Source organism: Pseudorca crassidens, chromosome 5 (assembly GCF_039906515.1).
Source record: "Pseudorca crassidens isolate mPseCra1 chromosome 5, mPseCra1.hap1, whole genome shotgun sequence".
Classification (NCBI taxonomy): domain Eukaryota; kingdom Metazoa; phylum Chordata; class Mammalia; order Artiodactyla; family Delphinidae; genus Pseudorca; species Pseudorca crassidens.
The window spans coordinates 106,995,257-107,016,031 of record NC_090300.1 but is presented as its reverse complement, the minus strand read 5'-3'; the positions used below and the strand labels follow the sequence as shown (position 1 = coordinate 107,016,031).

At 37.8% G+C, this 20,775-nt stretch overlaps 2 protein-coding genes across 5 annotated transcripts in view; one reads left to right on the top strand and one right to left on the bottom strand.

Annotated features, from left to right (window-relative positions):
* The first annotated feature begins 7,243 nt into the window (after nucleotides 1-7,243).
* Nucleotides 7,244-20,775, top strand: part of ARL13B (ADP ribosylation factor like GTPase 13B) — a 75,416-nt gene continuing 61,884 nt past the window's right edge. For all 4 annotated transcript variants that reach the window (XM_067739172.1, XM_067739171.1, XM_067739170.1 and 1 more), the window contains exon 1: nucleotides 7,244-7,604. Coding sequence is in view for 2 of the 4 variants with exons in the window: in XM_067739170.1 (XP_067595271.1) it covers nucleotides 7,546-7,604 (59 nt within the window). In the remaining 2 variants the exon portion in view is untranslated. The remainder of the gene's footprint in view (nucleotides 7,605-20,775) is intronic.
* STX19 (syntaxin 19) overlaps nucleotides 11,568-20,775 on the bottom strand; it is a 42,121-nt gene continuing 32,913 nt past the window's right edge. The window contains exons 4-7 of the transcript XR_010943771.1: nucleotides 20,529-20,613; nucleotides 15,084-15,147; nucleotides 13,333-13,394; nucleotides 11,568-11,667 (exon numbers count right to left, since the gene is read on the bottom strand). The gene's annotated coding sequence lies outside the window, so the exon portion shown is untranslated. The remainder of the gene's footprint in view (nucleotides 11,668-13,332; nucleotides 13,395-15,083; nucleotides 15,148-20,528; nucleotides 20,614-20,775) is intronic.

The following is a 20,775-nucleotide window of genomic DNA, read 5'->3' as shown; positions in this document are numbered from 1 at the left end:
CGAGCCGGGGGCGGAGGGGACGGCCCGCTCCCAGCCCCCAGCCCGACGGGGAAGTGATAACAAGGACATTTCCTGGAAGCTTTTCTTTTCGGAGCTGGGGGCAGGGCTCAGGGAGAGCGCCGAAGGCCTAGTAAACACTGTCGAGACATCCTCCTCGCCCTTTCCCAAACTCCAGCGTTTCGTTTCGGTGTCCGGAATGTGAAGTTTGCCAAGGAAAAGGAGAAGCAAACGCAGTAAAACACACACACACACACACGCAAAACACAACCTCCAGCGAGCCGGAGTGGAAGGCTGAGTGGCCAACTATACTTTGAGGGCTCAGAGGTCGGGGTGTCCTGGCTTAAAAGGAAAACATCTTGAGAGACTGACATTGGGGATGAATATGTTAACCAAAACCTAGAAGCGAAATGAGAACTCTAGGAAGGCTACAGAGAACAGAGATAATGGTATCAAATGTGATAGTTTTGATTGTCTACATTTTTGTTTTGTTCTTGAATTTATAGCGTAAAAGAACTATAGCAAAAAAAAATGTTTGGGGAAAAAAGAGAATGTATCAAATTCTATCACCTTCAAACAGCTCGTTTTTGGTTTTTGCATGTTACCTCTGCTTTTTTGTGCTTAGGCAAGCGCATTTGAAATATGTTACTTAATGTTTAAGGCTGCCTTTGGAGCTAAACCGCCTGGATTCAAATGGCAATGCTCTGCAGCTTACTAGTTGTATCATCCGTAAAATGGAGATAGTAGTAGGTTTTCACGGTGTTAACAGAAGAATTTAAAGAGATAACACACGTGAAGCAATTAGTGTGTTAAAGAGTAGCACATAGTTAAGGCACACTTACTACTATCATTCCAGTATTTCTACCCAGTGAACAATATCAATTGATTTCCTATGTGTGTGAGTGAAAGTCAATAGGCTGATGATCTTTCAAGGGTGTATTCCAGCTCTAGCTTTCTGTGGTTTTATGATCCAGGTGGATGGAAGTTGATATTAGAGTCACTTTTTCTAAGAAAATTTGCAAAGGAATTGTTGAATATATCCATATTCTTCCCTCTTTTAAATTCTCTTCCTTCTTGCTATGTCTGAATCTACATGTCAATCTATTCACTTTATTCCCACCCCAAATGATTTAATTATAAATATAATTCTAATCTCGGTAGAATTGTTCAGTGGGCTAGTAATCAGAACATAAAACAAAATGACCTTTAAATACTATATTTAATTATTGAATATTTAAATGCATTTAGGCCATGAGCCTTTCCTCACTTGTTAGGAAGAATTAGAAGTAGAATATCAATTTTGAGTTCTCAAAATTTCACGAGGGAAAACTTCCAAAATCATGAATCAACAGCATTCATAACAAATCATCTCCCATACAGACATTAAAAAATATAAAGAGTATGAAGAAATAAATGTTGGAGAAATGCAAGGTACCTAAAAGAAAAATCTTGATCTTTCAAAGACTCCAACTGAATGTGAAGTTTTAAGTCATTTTAAGACTACAAATGTACATCACAGTGCTAACAATAGTTGTCAATGTGTCCTACCTACACTGTAATGTTGAACTTTGAAAAACATACCCTGAAATGTTTAAAATGAAATTTAATAATACATCTTTGGATAAAATTTTCAAGTTTTTAATTTATTGCATAAGTTCACTCTGTGAAGATGATTTTGCCTTTAGCTCAATATTGATTAACATTTGGTCAATTTCACTTGGCCAAAATTTGTTTTCAGTATACTTTTAAATATGCAATTAAATCTTATTCAAAATTTAACTGCTAATCTAATCCCTTTTCCTAGTCCTAATTCTAATCCCATTCCCTCACCCAGTTTTACATTTCTCCATATAATCTTCTACTGGTATATTGTCCCATTTACTTATTATGTCTATTACCTGTATCCTCATCTCTCTCCACCATGCCAACTAAAAATTGGCACTTGCCATCTGCCTCTACAAAGATTAAGTCACTAGTCACTGCAGCCGCTGACCTTCAACACACCCTGAAAGGAGTTACGGGTAATCAGGAGTGAGGCACTCTGTGCTCTGGGAAAAACTGACAGAACAGGCCTTCAGATAGTTAGATAATTTCAGAAGATTTTATGAGCCCAAATTCTTGCATCTTCTCATATCTAGAAAAGCGGTAAAAATCATTAACAGTGACATCTGGTCCTCGTCACTAGCAGCAAGCCTCTGCCAAAATGTGTGCTTGACTGCATGTACCCCCCTTCACTAAAGACATATATAATACTGACCTTCCCCCTGCCTCTTTGGAGCAGTGCCTCAGAGTTATCTGAGACGCTCTTTCCCAGGCTATAGTACTCATTTTGCTCCCAATAAAACCTAACTTGCAACTCGCACGTTGTGCATTTTTTTTCAGTCAACAACCACTAGAATGTAAAATCCATGAGGGCAGGAATGTTTTAATGTTTTGTTCACAGCTATATTCCTGGTGCCTAGAACAGTGACTGGTACATAACATTCAACAAAATTCAGTTTAACAATATAAGTCTGGGAGGGGATTTCCCTGGTGGCACAGTGGTTAAGAAACCGCCTGCCAATGCAGGGGACACTGCTTCGAGCCCTGGTCCAGGAAGATCCCACATGCCGCGGAGCAACTAAGCCCGTGTGCCACAACTACTGAGCCTGTGCTCTAGAGCCCGTGAGCCGCAACTACTGAGCCCATGCGCCACAACTACTGAGCCCTCATGCCACAACTACTGAAGCCCATGTGCTTAGAGCCCGTGCTCCGCAACAAGAGAAGCCACCGCAATGAGAAGCCCGTGCACCACAGCTAAGAGTAGCCCCTGCTGGGTGCAACCAGAGAAAGCCCACGTGCAGCAACCAAGACCCAACACAGCCAAAATATATATATATAATATATATATATAATATATATATTATATAGATATGGGAATATTTATGCCCAAATATCAACAGTGATCATTTTCAGTCGTGGGGTTATGGATCATTTTCTTTTTGCTGATTTATGTATTTTACTTTTCTACAATAATCTCTTAATATTTGCTTTGTAAAAACAAACAAATACTAAAGTAGTTAAATCACAGGCATTGAGGACCTGTCTTGTTTTATTTGTTTGTTTGCTTTAGATAGAGTGATTTTTATGGTTGTACTTTAAGAACGTTATTTGTTAAATGCTTACAAAATGGATCAGATTAGAAACCAAGTAACATTTATACAAGAGATAACAAGTGTTGGCGAGGATGTGGAGAAAAGGAAACCCTTGTTCACTGTTGGTGGGAATGTACATATCAGTACAACCATTATAGAAAACAGTACAGAAGTTTCTCAAGAAATTAATAATAAAACTACCATATGATCTGTAAACATTGGAGTGTTGCCCACGATTCCAGTTCTACAAGGATCAAGTCATTAGCCACTACACTCACTGACTTACAAATACATGCTGAAAGGAATTCAGGATAAAGTGGTCTGTGTTTTGGATCTATGGGCCCCTAGATAGTTAAGAAGTGTATCTAAGGAAGAATTTCAATGACCCCAGATTCTTGCGTCTTCCTATACATAGACAAGCACTAAAATCCTTAACTGGAGATATATGTTTATGTGATTAGCAGTAATCTTTTACCAAGATGTATGCTTGACTACATGTATTTTCCAGCCAAAAAATTCATATATATATGAACCTCTTCAGAGCAGTTCCTCAGAGCTATCTGAGAGGCTGTCTCCTGGGCTACAGTCCTCAGTAAGTCCTGAATAAAACTCAACTCACAGCTGTTATGTTGTGAGGTTATTTCCCGTTAGCAGATCTGACAATTTCACTTCTGGTTATATATCCAAAGGAAATGAAATCACTCTCTTGAAGAGACATCTGTACTCCCAAATTATTACAGCATTATTTACAAGAGCCAACAATGGAAAAAACAACCGAAGTGTCCATCAACAGGTGAATGGATAAGGAACATGTGAAATCTAACTATCTATGTTGCACATTTATGTATGGCAGTAGGGCATTATGCTAAGTGAAATAAACCAGACAGGGAAAGACAAATTCTGCATGTAATCACTTACATGTAGAGTTTTTAAAAAGTAAAATTCATAGAAATGGAGAGTAGAATGGTGGTTTCAGGGGCTGAGGGGTGGGGAAATGAGGAGAGGCTGATAAAAGGGTACAAACTTTCAGTTATAAGATGAATAAGTTTTGAGGATCTAACCTATAGCATGGTGACTATGGTTAATTATACTGTATTGAATACAGTATAATTTGCTAAGAGAGTAGCAAATTCTCACAAAAAAAAAAAAGAAGAAAGAAGGAAAGGTAACTATGTGAGGTGGTGGATGTGTTAATTAATTTGATTGTAGAAATCATTTCACAATGTATACATATACGTACACATGTATACATACATTTTCACATATATCAAAGCATAAGATTGTACACTTCAAATATATTACAATTTTATTTGTCAATTTTACCTCAATAAAACTGGAGAAAAAAAGTAACCACGTGACACTTAGGATGCAAATTCAACAATCTCTGGGAGATGAAACAAGAGTCTTAATTAGGATGATGACAGCAAGATTGTTTTTTTCATTCAGAACAAACAAGGTTGTACTGTAGTCAAACAGCCACCAAATTATAGCAGCTTAAAACAAGTGTTTATTTCTTGCTCATAGGAAGTCTACTACAGGACTCTCTAGGCAGCTGTCTTCCATGTGTTGGCTCAGCATTCCATGCTGTTTTTTTTTTTTTTTTTTTTTTTGCGGTACGCGGGGCTCCAGACACGCAGGCCCAGCGGCCATGGCTCAAGGGCCCAGCCGCTCCGCGGCATGTGGGATCCTCCCGGACTGGGGCACGAACCTGTGTCCCCTGCATCGGCAGGTGGACTCTCAACCACTGTGCCACCAGGGAAGCCCCATGCTGTTTTTATATTGTAGTACTTCAGAGTTAAAGTAGGCTTCCACAGTTACCATTGCAAGGGATGATAGAACATGGAGAATTGTGGACCAGCTCTTAAATGCTTTCACCAAGAAGTGATATAACCACTACACTCACATTTCACTGAACAAAGCAGGTCCCATGACTTCAAGAAGGTGGGAATGACTATCACATGTGCTATCACGTGTGAATGTGGGAATAACTATCACATGTGAAAAAGAGAACTGGAAATAGTAAGCAGCACATATGTCTACCAAACCACTTAATATATTGAAAAACTAATAGTCAGCTAGTTAACTAACTGACCAACTATATGTTGGTACCAGAAATGTTTGGTAATGTATCACTAACAGAATTAAGGAAGACATGAAGTAGAACAGGGGTTGAGTATAGTTCCAGAAATGCTCAAGGATAGTTAAGTGTAGTAGGGCTCTTCAGACACAGAAATAGTTATTAGACCCTCCAAGAGAACATGTTTTTTAAAAGGGAAAGCAGAGGGATAAGGTCAAATCTTAGAGAATACATATAGGAAGATGAAAGAGGAATAACCAGTGAGATGAGAAGATAACCATAAGAGTATATAATTGTGAAAAGCCAAGGGAGGAAAGAATTTTAGAAGAGTTAACTATATTAAATGTAGTTACAGAGGTATTATAGTGTCTGGACAGGACAGTCTGGGCAGAGACAGTCTAGCACTGATGAGGAAGGGCCGGTTTAGTTAGGAAAACCAGTTGAGGTCATACAGCCTTGAGCAACTGGAAAGAAAATTGAAGTTATCAAGGCAGGACAATAAGAATAGTGAACAAGATCCCTAGCAGTTTGGAGACAGAGGTAGGGGGATATATACCATAAATATTTATGGGACAGGTGACACCAACTTCAAAAATCTGCTATCTATTATTTGTTAGAAATTGCACCTGAGCTTTATTTCTCTCATTTCATCACCTTAGCCACCCTGCAAAGTAGGTACTTTCATTGTCATTTTACAGATAGGGTACTTGAGTTCAGAGCCAGTAAGCTGTAAGAGATGTATATGTGTTTGAATTAGGGTTACATGAATTAGTAAAAGACAGAAAATAATTTTTTTTTTTTTGCGGTATGTGGGCCTCTCACTGTTGTGGCCTCTCCCGTTTGCGGAGCACAGGTGCCGGACGCGCAGGCTCAGTGGCCATGGCTCACGGGCCCAGCCGCTCTGAGGCATGTGGGATCTTCCCAGACTGGAGCACGAACCCGTGTCCCCTGTATCGGCAGGCGGACTCTCAACCACTGCGCCACCAGGTAAGCCCAGAAAATAATTTTAAAACTAGATCTACCTTAATCCCAAACCATTATTTTCTCGTGGATACACTGGGCTTCCCAGCGCCCTCTCTCCTTTTACCAGGATTTGAAAATATATATTTAAGTGGAGACTAAATGGACACACGGGTCCCTACATATAATGCATTCTTTTTTTTTCTATAGGAATGTACTTGTCATTTACTTATTTCCAAACAATATAAAGGAAAAGCAGATATTACATATCTCTTTAAATAAAATAAAGCATGTTACAAAACAGCCAGTAGATCGTGCTCTCCATCTTGCAGAAACCAAATAGCTAGCAATCTATGTATTTAAAAATCCTGGAAAGAATATACATCAAAATATTAACACTGGTTATCTTTGGGTGGTGAGTGTGAGATCTTATTCTCTTCATCTTGTTCCTTTTTCACACTTTCTACAATGAGCATATTATTTCTTCTATAAACAACCCCACACACAACAAATATCATAAATTTCCATTTCACAGTTTATGTAACAAACAGCAATAAACGTTATACAGATTAAAACTTCACTCTCATCTGAACTATTGGATAGTTAGCAAATGAGTTTTCCCCTCGTTCTTAACTTAATTGCCCCAGTGTATTGTTTCTGTAGTTGTGCAGCCAGAGTTGGCTGGAATTCTACAGGATCCTCATCCTTGCTTCATGAAACAAAACAAAACAAAACATGCACAAGACCTGAGATCTCTGGATCTCAGTTGGGGTTGGAGACAGACGAGGAGCAGCACTCTCACACAGTTTGGATGGGTATGCAGATCGGTCTTAGCCCAAGATCTGTCGGAAATGCCTCAACTCATCTCTAGACGCTTCCGTTGCCTAGTTACGAGAACCACCTTCAGCTCCCCCTCCCCCTCAGTCTTCAAGACCACTCCCCCTTCTCCCTCCCGCCTCTCCGGCGGGGGCGGGGAGCAGAGCCGCTTTAGCCACTCAGAGCCCTCTGCGGCGGGCCGTCGAGTGATGATTGGAGAAGTGCATGGGCGGTGCTTGGGGAGGGCTTTCCCAACGTCAGCACGTTGACGCGGGGGTTTTCTCTGGTCGGCCCCGCAAACCCTTCTCGGGTCTGTGAAACTGCGCCTTTGGCCTCGCTGTGCTTGCGCGAGGAGCGCAGTATTCCGCTCGCTGGTCGGCGCGGTTATTGGCCTTGGTTCTCGGACTGACCGCCCTCACCTCCCTCCCGGCCTCTCCTCCGGGCCCATCCTCGTCAGGGGCGCGTCGCAGCGACGGCGGCCCCCCAGACTCGGCCCAGGACAACTAGCGGCCCATCTCCGCTCCGGGCTCGGATGGGAGGTGGCGGGAGGAGCGGCCTGGGATGTTCAGTCTGATGGCCAACTGCTGCAGCTGGTTCAAGCGGTGGCGGGAGCCCGTCAGGTAGGCTGGAGCCGGTTGGCCGGGTGTCTTCCTAGGGGAGGGGGACAGCTGCGCCCCAGGGGTAGGACGGGGCGCCGCCTGTCCTCTCTGCGCCTGGACGAGTCTCCCAGGCCGCAGGGGATGCTTTCCCTCCCAGTTTGATATATCCCCTCAGGGAGCGATAGGAGAACGTAGACTTAATGTTTAGTTGCAATTAAGTTCTCATCCGTAATGCGTATTATTGTTATAATTTAAATGGGTCCTAATTTCTTAAAAAGTTGTGGATTTTGTGTGTGTTTGTGTGTTTGTGTGTGTGTGTGGAAAAATTGTGTATATTTTTCCTCTGAAACTTTTGTAATGGGAATTTTTTTTTTAATAGGGAAGAATGGAATATAGTTTTCATAACATCCACAAACCCCTTCCCAACACACACATGTTGTTTGAGAACTTGGGCCTGAAATCTGTCTCCACTACTTAATAATTATATGACTTAACCACTTTTGGCCCCATCCTCCTCGTATTGAATGAGAATGATAGTATTTATGCTTTAGGAGTTTTGTATTAAATGAGAATAACTGATGGAAAGTGTTCTTAACTGTAGTGTAGCTTCAATTTTTATAGGAGATTAAGCCCTTTAGTTGAAAGAGTCCACTTCTTGTTGTTTCATTTTGAATGCTAGATGTATTAATATTTAGAGCCTGCTACTTGTTATTCATTCATTTGCTGAGAAAATACCATGTGCCAGGCACTATGCTAGGAAGAAGTCAGTGAAAATGATGCTTTTAAAATTGAGCTGCTCAACCAATAAAGAAGCCTTAAGTTCGTTGGTCTTTATAAATAATGTAGATTTTTTATAATTCTACTTTAGAATTAGGCCAAGGGTAAATTATAGCAAAAGTTTTGGGTTTTTCAATCATTAGCATTTCAAATAAGTATTTGCCAAAAGGGTGAACTATCCTTTAAAGAATGGCTCTGAAAAGCTACACTTATAAGGAAAACTATATGCCTATATTTGGAAATTTGCTTTAAATGAAACTTTTGAATTCTTCTCCGATCATTAACTCTTAAATGGATGTGAATCTTTTAGATATAAGTGATGTGATCAACTTTTAAGAGTCAAAGATGTGTTTGGGTGTGTAGACTCTGATTTAATTTGTTTTAATCATGTTCTGGTCTGATTGCCTAGTCTCTACGAAGATGGGAGCGTTATTCATAATAGATGGCCCTTTATGTTTTTCTCTATGTCTGGTTTTTAAAAAATATATTTTTTATATTTTAAAAAATATATTTTTATTTTTGTAAGAGAGCACAGTAGTAGCATGTGTCCTTTTAACTAAAAACACTCAAAAACTTTGCACTCCAAAGGGATTTTTAATTTAATTTATCATTCTTTGTGTTTGCTTCTCCCAGTAGCTATAGTATAATAGTCTCTGGGATGATTAAAGAAAAGACAGAGTTCAGAGAACAGAGGATGTATTGATTTCCAAGTAGAACAGATAACTGGATTTGATTAATAAAGCAGAATTGAAATTTAACCCTATAACTCAGTTTATTTTCTTCTTTAATAAGTAGTAGCATCAAGATCTGAGCTGTCCAATAGGGTAGTGACTAGTTGCATGTGGCTGTTGAGCATTTGAAATGTGGCTAGTCAGAATTGAGATGCTGTAAGTGTATAATACAAAGTGGATTTTGAAGATTTAATATGCAGAAGGGAAAAAGGTAAATTATCAGTCTTTTCTTCAGTTTGATTACATGTTGAAATGATAACTTTTGCATATACTGGATTAAATAAAATATAATATGTACTTTATTTTCATCTTTTATTTTCATTTTTTAAAAGGCAGTTACTAGAAAATTTAAACTGGAAAATTTAAACTTATATGTGTGGCTTGCAGTGTATTTTTATTGGACCTCACTGATCTAGATCATGGCATAATATGAAGGACATGGGTAAAATCTCTCAATGTTGGATAGAGCTAACTGTCAAAGGACTTAAAAACAAATTGGGTTACACCTATCTTTTAAGTACCTTTGTTCAATGCCTGGTTCATAATAGTGGCTGAATAATATTTGCATAGTATTTTATGTAGTTTGATTACTCTTTAGCAAATCCTTAAGTAAATATTAAGGAAGTAGTCCATTTACTGGAATAAATAAGAGGTGAGCAAGCTGATTTTAAAAAATATATCAAATTTTGTGCGCTTAGGTATTTGTGCTGTATTTTTTAAGTTTTAGGCTGTGCTGTTCCTTATTGAGATTCCTCTTCATGTTTTTATACATATATATGCATATATATTTTTTGGCTGTATTGGGTTTTTGTTGTGCGCGGGCTTTCTCTAGTTGCGGCGAGCAGGGGCTACTCTTCGTTGCAGTGTGTGGGCTTCTCATTGCTGTGGCTTCTCTTGTTGCGGAGCACATGCTCTAGGCACGCGGGCTGCAGTAGTTGCAGCTCGTGGGCCCAGTAGTTGCAGCACGCGGGCCCTAGGGCGCGTGGACTTCATTAGTTGTGACTCACGGGCTCTAGAGCACAGGATCAGTAGTTGTGGTGCATGGGCTTACTTGCTCCGTGACATGTGGGATCTTCCCTGACCAGGGATTGAACCCGTGTCCCCTGCACTGGCAGGTGGATTCTTAACCATTGCGCCACCAGGGAAGTCCCGCACGTTTATATTTTATGAAGATATGTTTGTAAGTGTGAGAAGTGAGTGTGTGTAAGAGAGAAGATGATCATTATTGATACACTATGTTCTGAGATTACTTTGCTGACTTAACTACTGTATACTGCACCCTTTGGATTTACCCACCTGTTCTCACTTAGATCCTCTCCCAACGAGCATATTATTCTAGAGACTGGGGTCAGGGATTAGATGGCATGTTCAGAACGTGTGATAGGGACAAGGCAGGAGTCAGAGGTCAAGAGTTAAAAGTACCAGTCTAGGTCAGGAGTCAGACCAGGATGCTAGGGAATTCAGGAACACTGTATCTGCTATTGTTAACCACCAGACAGAACCTAACGTAGGCTCTGCAGCTATGTAAAATTAACCTTGAATAGACTAAAAGCTATACTCACAGATAAGTGGCTTGCTCCTGTAGAAGCAGTGCACTGTAGTGTTTTTTTTTTTTAACTTTTTATTTTGAGATCATAATACAGTGATCAAAGCTAAGGGATTAACTTTGGTACTGTACTATTAACTAAATTATAGATTTTATTCTGAGTTCACTCGTTTTAACATCTAATGCTTTTTTTCTCCCTGTCCAGGATCTAATCAAGGATTCCACATTGCTTTGTTGTGTCTCTGTTCTCTCTCAATCTATAATAGTTCTGTAGTTTTTCCTTGTCTTTCATAACCTTGAGACTTTGAAGAGTACTTGTCAATTGTTTTGTAGAATACCCCTTACAAAGATGTTGCTGCATAAATGGGTAAAGGAAATACCATGGAGGTGAAATGTCCTTTTCAGTACATCGTATCAAGAGGTACATGATTTTGATATCTCTTATTACTGCTGCTGTTAACCTTGGTCACTTGGTTATTGTGGTGTCTGCCAGATTTCTCAATATAGTGTTTTGAGTCAAACAGATTTGCATCTGAATCTTAGGAGTTTTGGCACTTTCCCCCCAGTCAAGTGTGGATAATTTTTGTTTTACAACATTTTGAGAAAGAAAATGTATGCCAGTACTTGATGCTTTGCACATAGTAGTTACTCAGTAAATAATACCTCTGATCTTAGGAGATAAGTGCTGATTAGTAGGTTACCTTCTTCAATTCATTTTATACTTATCAGTATAAATAACCTTCCTTTGCTCTCTTTCTGTTAGTGGAAGAAGGGTTCCTTTTTCTTTCCAAGTCTAATTCTTACACCTGTGCACTGAATTCCATTTCTTCCCATTTCCTGGGAACTTTAGGGGTTCAGTATTCAGTCAGAGATCACAGAACTTCTGGGATACAAGAATAAACCTACACTTTTATCCAAAAATTTATTGTCCAATTTTATCATCAAAAATACAAAATCTCTCTCTCTTCTGTCTTCAGAGCTTCGCTTCTGTTCTTCCTTTCGTACGTAAACATGCTCAAGCCTCTCTTACCTAAAAAATAAACCAAATTAAATGTTTCTTAATGCTGCTGTAACAAATTGCTATCAACTTAGTGACTTAAACAAGTTTATTATCCTACAGTTCTGAGATCAGAAGTCTAAAATGGGTCAGCAGGATTGCTTGCATACTTTCTGGAGGGTCTAGGGGAGAATCTGTTTTTCTTGCCTTTTCCAGCAAAGAAAGAGGCTGCCTGCATTCTTCGCTTGTGACCCCCTTCCTCCATCTTCAAAGCCAACATCATAACGTCTTATCATAATGTCTTCTCTCGTCTGTGCTCTCCTGCTTCCTTTTTATAAGGAAGGACTCTTGTAATTACATCGGGCCTACCTGGATATTCCAAGATAAGCTCCCCATCCAAGATCCTTTAGCTTTATCACATCTACAAAGTTCCTTTTGCCACGTAAGAAAACACAGTCACGGGTTTTGGGAATTAGGATGTGGACATCTTTGGGAGGTTGTTATTCTGTGTCTACCATCCTAAACAACCCTGTCCCTGCAGCCACTACCCTTCCTCCTTCCCTTTACTCCACACTTAACAATTGGCAATGTATGAGTGGTACCTTCTCAGCTTCCTCCCCTCTCAAGCATTCCTTAACTTCCTGCAGTAGAAGGCTTTCACCCAGACCCTTCAGTTTTTCTTGCTACACCAGATGCTGCCTGGTTATTAAATCCAATGGATGCTTTTCAATCTTTTGGCATCAATTGACACTTAAGATCACTCTCTTCTTGGAATTCTCTTATTTCTTTTTCCTGAATTTAAAATTTTTTCACCTTTCCACCTCTTTCCTTTTCTATCTCTTTTTGCCAGTTAGCCTTTCTTCATCTGACTCCCAAGTTGGCTTCAGGTTCTGTCTTCAACTCTCTTTTCTTCTTCTACATATTCTCCCGTTATGGTCAGTCGCACCATATAGAGAGACTTCAGCTACCACCTCAACATTGACTCTCAAGTCCATATTTCCAACACAAAGACTCATCCACCACTTAAGACTTACATATCCAGTTACCACAGAATCTTCAATCTGAACACATCCAAAACTGAATTTACATCTTCTCTCATGCCGAATTGCTTCTGCCTTCCTTTTACCCACATCAGAAGCCAAGAGTAATCCTGCACACCTCTTTGTGCTTTGTTATCTCAAATCATCAAATCCTTTGGTTTATACCTACTTAATACGATTTGTGTGTCTTGCACTCTTTCAGCCTTTGCATACCCACTGCTCCATTTTAGATAAGGTTTCCATTATTTCTCTCCCAGATCTCTTTGACAGACTTTCCACTGTTCCCCTCTGATTAATGCTCCATACTGTCAATGATCTTTTTAGTATGCAGCTGATTTTAAACCTTAAGTCTTTCCTAATTGCCTTCAGGATAACATCCAAACATTACTTACAGAATACTTGCAATTTGACCTGAGCCTGGCTATATGGACTCATCATAAGCCATTCTTTTTCTTCCTGTCATTCCAGATTTGGGGTATTTAAGTTCTCTAGTCCCTCCATTCCTCCCTGAATGCCCTTCTCTCTTTTGACTGTTCCTAATCATACTTAAATCTCACTTGGGAGATTCTCTCCTTCAGGAAACTCTTTGAATTCCAGCCTAGATTCTTTACCTTGCATTGTGTTTGCTTATTAGCCTCTTGTATTGGTCTCTACTTACCATGTATTGTAATGTTTATTCAGTTTGCCTAGTCATACAGGATGTCTTGTGGACAGGAGCTGCTGTTATTTAAAAACATTTAATAAAATAGATAACTAATAAGAGCATGCTGTATAAAAAAAATAAAATGCAAAAAAAATTAAAACATTTAAAAGTAATGTATATTTATTGTTATTTAAAAGTAATGCATGTTTATTGTAGAACATTTAAAGCACAGTTAAGCAGAAAGGGGCAAATTTAAGTTAACTCACAATCTTATCCACCAGAGATTACCATTTTTTGTATTTTGGTGTAGAATCTCTTACATACATGTAAATTTTTTTAAACAATAATGAGAAAATCAAGTGCTATTTCATAGCTTTTTATTTATTTATTTTGCCTTAATGTATAATTAACATCATTACATATTTTCGTTCAACATATTTTTAATAGCAGCAGAGTAATGTGTTGAATAGCTTCACCAAAGTGTTCTTAATTATTCCCGTTATTAAATATTTAGGATGTTTAAATTTTTTTTTACTGTTATCAACAATGCCTTGGTGAGCATCCTTATATAAGTGTCTTTGGAAACGGAATTCTAGATCAAATGATATGAAAAAGTTTAAGGTGTGTGATATATATTGCCAAATTGCTCTTCAGAAAGGCTTCTTGTTTTTTTAAACCAATTTCTACTCCTACCAGCAGTGTTAAGAGAGTGCTTTTTTCCTCAAAAAATAGGAGCCATCACTTTTTCATTTTTTCCAGGTTATGGGGGAAATGTTGTCTGCTTTTATTTTCTATTTTCTTGATTACTGTTAAGGTTAAAAGTTTTTTCCTGGGCTTCTTTGGTGGCGCAGTGGTTGAGAGTCTGCCTGCTAATGCAGGGGACACGGGTTAGAGCTCTGGTCTGGGAGGATCCCACATGCCACGGAGCAACTAGGCCCGTGAGCCACAACTAGTGAGCCTGCGTGTCTGGAGCCTGTGCTCCGCAACGAGAGGCTGCGATAGTGAGAGGCCCACGTACCGCGATGAAGAGTGGCCCTCGCTTGACACAACTAGAGAAAGCCCTCGCACAGAAACGAAGACCCAACACAGCAAAAATAAATTAATAAACTCCTACCCCCAACATCAAAAAAAAAATTTTTTTTTCCCTTAGACATTTGTATTTCTTCTTTTGAGAATTTCCCAGTGATTCCCTTTGCTGTTTTTCTATTGGCACAGGTCCATTTTCTTATTGATTTTTCTAAAAGAGTTGTTAAGTGTTTATACTAGTAACCCTTTCACTCTAGTATGTGTTGCAGATATTTTTCTTTCTTTTGTTATGTTTTTAAATTTTTTGATGGTTTTTGAAGCATAAACATTAAATTTTTTTAATTCAAATATATCATTCTTTCAGTGTAATATTTAGGAAGTTCATTACCACTCCAAGATTATATTCACCTATACTTTTTTTTCTAGTACTTTTATGTTTTAATTTTTAACATTTGAATCTCTGTTGAAATTTATTTTGTGTATAGGGAGCAGCCTTCATCCAGGGCACAGAACACAAGGTCTGTTAAGTCATGGTTCTCAGTAAATATCTGGACCCTGTCAGCAGGTCCTCACCCTTACATATTATCATTTACATACTCAGAATTCTGATTATTTATACCAAGTAGCATCTAGTTGATGAAATGGTAATATAACATAGGATAGAATATATGAGTTTAAAGATGATTTCCAAGATTCTAGCAAGGGTTGGAAGCAGAATTTTAGAAAGGGTGTAATTTTACCTGGGTCTTGAAGAAATTTGTGCTTCCTATGCTTTCCAGGAGCATGATTTCAGGAATAGCCCACCTAGAGAGGCAGAAAATTAACATCAATTTAAAGGAACTAATTTTGGCAGCAAGAATTACGTAGTATAATTTAAAATAGTAAAAACATATTTTTACCAGTATTTAAAGAACAAGAAAAATATAGTAAGTACTCATGTGCTCACTACCTAGGTTTTACAAATATTAACCTTTGGTCATCACATTTCAGTTTTTTTCTGAAGAAATGGATAAATCCTTGAAGCTCCCTGCACCCTCTTTGTCTCACACCATCCTTTCCCTGAGGTAACCAGTAGCTAAAACTAGTTTCTTACCCATCTTTGTTTTTCCTTGTCACAATTCAGCCTACCAACGCTTTAATTCAAGTTTATTAGTAGATTGTTATTCACTGTGGCCAAGTCTAAAAGAAGAGGCTCACATGTCACAGTAAGCAATGTGGATTGGTGCTTTCTGTGTATCAGTATGGTATCTGGTAAAACATGCCATGATGTGGTATGTTATCTCTGCTAGGAATTTTTTCAGTGGGGAAACAGCACCCTATAGCCATCTTTCTTGGTCTAAGTAAATATAACTGTAAATCCTAGACTATTTATAGAAATTGCTGGTTCTTAATTTCTTAATTAAGCTGTACATACAGATTAGCAAGGATTATCTGATGTGCCATGGGCAGAACTGGAATATCTTACACTTCTTTTTATCCCCTTACAGCTTGTTGTTTATTCATAGTAAGAATCTCAGAATTTTAGGAAAGGGCTCTAGAGATATTTTGATTCTACCCCTTTATATTTTATTTTAGTTTTCAATTAAAAAATAGTCTTTATTTTTAGATCAGTTTTAAGTTTACAGAAAAACTCAGCAGAAAGTACAGAGAGCTCCCATATACCCTCCCTCCACCTAGTTTCCACTATTATTAACATCTTTCATTAGTGGGGTACATTTGTTGCAATTGATGAACATAGTGATATATCATTAGCTAAAGTTCATAGTTTACATTATCCCTTTATATTTTAGAAATGAACAAACTGATACTAAGAATTTCACTTGATCAGGACTTCAAAGCTAGCATATAACCCCAAGGTTTGCCCTCTTTTTAGTGCTTCATAAATTTATTTACTTATTTGGTTGCACCAGGTCTTAGTGGTGGCAGGCGGGCTCCTTAGTTGTGGCACGTGAACTCTTAGTTGCGGCACGTGAACTCTTAGTTGCGGCATGCATGTGGGATCTAGTTCCCTGACCAGAGATCAAACCTGGGCCCCCTGCATTGGGAGCACAGAGTCTTATCCACTGCGCCACCAGGGCAGTCCCGGTGCTTCATAAATTTAGAGAGTTATTTTGATGCAGTATTATCCTGGACTCTACAATCTGAATTAAAATGTCAGAAAATAGTGCATTTGTATAATAAAATCACACCATAAATGTTTTTGGTAAAACTTTTTCATTGTATTAATTTTTTTTGTGGTAAGTTTTTTGTTTTCTCACACATATATCATAAAACAGTATTCCCAAGTCCCTTTTCATATGTATTTGTTATTTATTAAATTGTTCCATGTAGTTTTAAATATTTTAAGTAATAAATATTAATTTTGATGTGTTAAATTTTGCTTCATAGTGTTTCAGTGAAGTGTTTTATTTTAACTTGCATAACATTTTTGAAGTTAGAAATAGCTTTAATGTAATTATCTCATTTGAAGTATTGTCTTCCTTAGTTGACAGATGAGGAAGTTTAGAGTTGTAAATGTTCAAAAGATTGTAATAATGTCTTTCAGAAAAGATTCAGAATACAAATGTTTTCTGAATCTAAGTTCAAAATGCTAATATTATGTGGCTTATATTTTAGACATATTAATTTCTATATCTGTTATATAAAAAGGGACCCTGAGATAAAATATGTAAAACAGTCTTTGGCTCTCTTAATCAATCCCTACTTTTTTTCTTAAGTCAGAATTATTTTAGTTTTAAAAATATTTCTCACTGTTAATTATTACCTTGAAACCATAAGCATGTAAATTTATTCAGAAAACTTCAGTCAGTTTGATGTAAGAAAATAGGTAATTTTAATAACATTCTCTAATATTGAACTGTTACTTTGATGTGAAGATTTATATAAATTAAATTCATTATAGTATGTTCTCAGCTTAAAGTTATATATTTTAATTTTACTTAGTGTTTACTTAGTAAATGGGGGATCAGAAAGTATGTTTCTGTTGTTTCATTCAGTAAAGATGCATGATGTATGCTCAGCACATTTGATCCTGGGGCTGCAGAGTTAAGACAAGTTCTAGTTGAGTTCAAGACACGCCATATAAATTCAAAGCGTTGGTATTGCAGGGTTTGGGAAAAGCTGAGAGCATTTATTTCTGAGGTACTTAATTTGTGGCAATTACTAAAAAGATACTTTTATTTTACAAAACTTTGTAGTATTTGATATTGTTCATCTCTTAACCCTTCCGGAAACTTTTCCCATCGCTGCCATTTCTTTGGTGTCATTTCTTTCTGGCTACAATTTTAAGGGTTTCTTCAAAGGTTCTTGGGGTTCTGTGTCCCCTGTCCCCTGGCTCTTCTTCCTTCTGTGCTCTTTCATCTGTTCTTGTAGTTTTAACTACCACGTATATGTCTCATAATCCCAGTCCAGGTCTCTCCTCCAGCTTCAGACTTCAGTGTGAGACAAGCACTACTGTCAACATGTGCAAAACTGAACCCATTAATCCTCCTCTATAATCTGGTCCCTGCCCATCTTGCTGGTCTCATTTGTAGACTCCCTGTCTTGAATTTTATTCTGTAATAAGAACAGCTATAGGTTGAGCACTTACTGTGTGCCACAAGCATTGTGCACCTTACTTACATGTCTTATGTAATTTCACCACATCCCTATGGGATGGATATTTTTATTATCCCATTTTACTGATGAAATTCTGAGAAGTTAAATAATGTGTCCCAGGTCATATAGCTTGGAAATGGCAATTTTGGGATTTGAACACAGCCTGCTCTAACACCAAGTTTGTGGCTATCTATCAGAGTACCCATAATCCCTATGTGTTACTTGTTACTAGTGGAAACATACTGTACATCTTACAACAGAGTCCTTCCATGTCAGCCTTTCTAGTTTGGTATATAATTCAAGACTCAGGGATAACTGTAATAAGAGCTAAGTGATCACTTTCAACTTCTGGGAAGGTCACATTATTACCTATATTATGATACTGGTTCCTTAAGTAGAAGTATATCGGGTTCCTTTTAGACTCAATACACAGCTGTATTGAGTTGTGATTGTGTATGAATGTAACAAGCATGTTCTCCTTTTGCTTAAGCATGCTTTCCTGAGATGTGCTCTTAATGCCTGGGTTCAGCAACTCAGCACCTTGCCAGTTCTTACCTCCTTGGTGTGGTGTCTTCTCAGGCAGTGTTCTTAGTCTGGAACGTCTTCATCCTTCCTCCTATTTTCACCTTCCCCTTGCTCGGCAAACTTCTACATTTTAAGAACTTAGCTGAGGCATCATCACCTTGTGTAAGAAGCTTCCCAGACCTTCTCCTGTATCTCTAGGCTGAATAAAGTCTTCTTGCTCTGTATTCCTTTAGCGTCTTGTATATATCGATAAGCATTTTAAACTGTCATAGTGTCATAATGTACAAATATTTGTTTACATTTTAGTCATTCTCATTAGATGATGAGCACTCTGGGATAGAAATGATGTCTCAGGCATTTTTGTGTCCATAGTACTCAAATGCCTTATGTACTTTTATTGAATTACTGCCTGACCAAATGACTAAATGATTGCTTTTATTGCTAGTGTCAACTTTCTAGACACTATAAACCTAATAACACTGTTTATTATTTTTTCAATTGAAGGACTAGTGTATTTGATCAATAATCATAAGACTAAAAAACATAGTTTTTTATTTCTCTGTTGTTACGTAGCATCACAGCCAAACTGTTCCCAATCAGTGATAATTTATCTTATTTTAAAAAGTTATAATGACATGTACATTTTAAAATGTGTTAGATTGAATATATTCAGTGGTTAAAGAGTTCCATAGAATTTTGAGTGTTAGGTGATCGTTAGCCTTTTAAACCCATTCTATTCTGAAAGTATAAATTTAATGCTTTGTTATCAGGCATTGCAGTAATTCATGCTGTGATTTCATTTGTACTGCTAATGTTATGTTTTTTCATTAAGGCTTTAATTACCTCAAATATTTAATTAAAGCTGTGTTTTCAAGTATATGGCATAATGATCTTAAAGATTAACTGTGTACTTGCAAGTGTAGTCAAAATAAAAATAGAAATCCAGAGAGACTTATTTCGTGCCAGTCTCAGCATGATTATAATTTTCCAAAGTGATTTTCATGTTTGAAGAACTTTTTTTTGTTTGAACCTAATATTCTGTTTTTAAAAAAGAAAGCTTTTAAGGTAAAATCTAACATTTTTCCTTGATAGCTGCTTTAAGAGTAATGTTTCAAAGTGTGTAAAAGTAATTATTTGGACAGTGTTTTTTTTTTTTAAACTGAAATCTTGACAAGAATGGAGCGGGGGAAACATAAAATGCTACCTTTGTAGTAGAGAATGAAGGGCCATTTTCCTTAAAAAGGTATATTTGAGATTTTTTACTCTGGCTCATAAGGGATGGGAAAAGGATCCATGATGTTCTTAGGAACTGCTGACCCAGTTGATATATGTTTGCAGTATGGTCTCCTGTGACTTCTAGAATAGGCATGGTCAGCTGCTATCTCTTCCTGTGCCTGCCTGTGCTTTCCCTTTACAACAGTCATCACACATAAATCTCTAATGCCTCTTTTCTTTCTAGGCTCTAAAGTTTATGATGGCTAGGGATTGTGGATGTTTGTTTGGTACTGTGTAATCGGTGCCTAATCAATAGTTACAGAATAAGTGATGCAAACAAGCAGAAAATGGGGATTTGTTCCCCAAAAGTAATTGTTTTGGTCATGGTGATGTTTGAAGCACTGTAGATCTTGAAATAAATTGTTAAAGAGCAATTGAATTAGCTTTACTATTATGGTCTAATTCATTATATATCTAGTAACTTCAGTTATCCAAAATATTGTTTAAATGCTATACAATCCATCTTTTTTGGATAGTCATTTGTTATATTTTATTTAAGAAATTATTTTGTACTTAAATTTTGTTCTTTGATATTTGGACGTTATGAATTCTTCAAACAAAATAGTAGAGTTATACTCTACATATCTCAAAGCTTCCATAAGAAGTAAACATATTTTTCAAAGTTGATAATACAGGTAAAACTTTCCCGTGGATAGAAGTACCCAGACCTCACATTCTACCTCGGATCCGTAATTCATAATCTGCTGTGTGCCTCTTTGGCATTTCCACTGACCCCACCACTGACTGACTGGGAATGGGGTGTGGGGATGCTACTGGTTGTGACTTACCACTGACTCGAGCAGAGACGTACTTTCGTTTATTCTTCACGGTGGATATAGGGATGGTTGAAGCATTTACAAAAGACTAAGGCTCCTGGATAACAAAGGAAATTAACATGAAGAGTAAATTAATTTCACTTACAAAAACCAAAGTCCTCACCATGGTCTACAAGGCCCTACGTTATCTGGCCTCTGATGCGTTTCTGACTTCCTGTCCTTCTCCCCTGCTCCTGTCTCACTGGGTTTTACCACACTG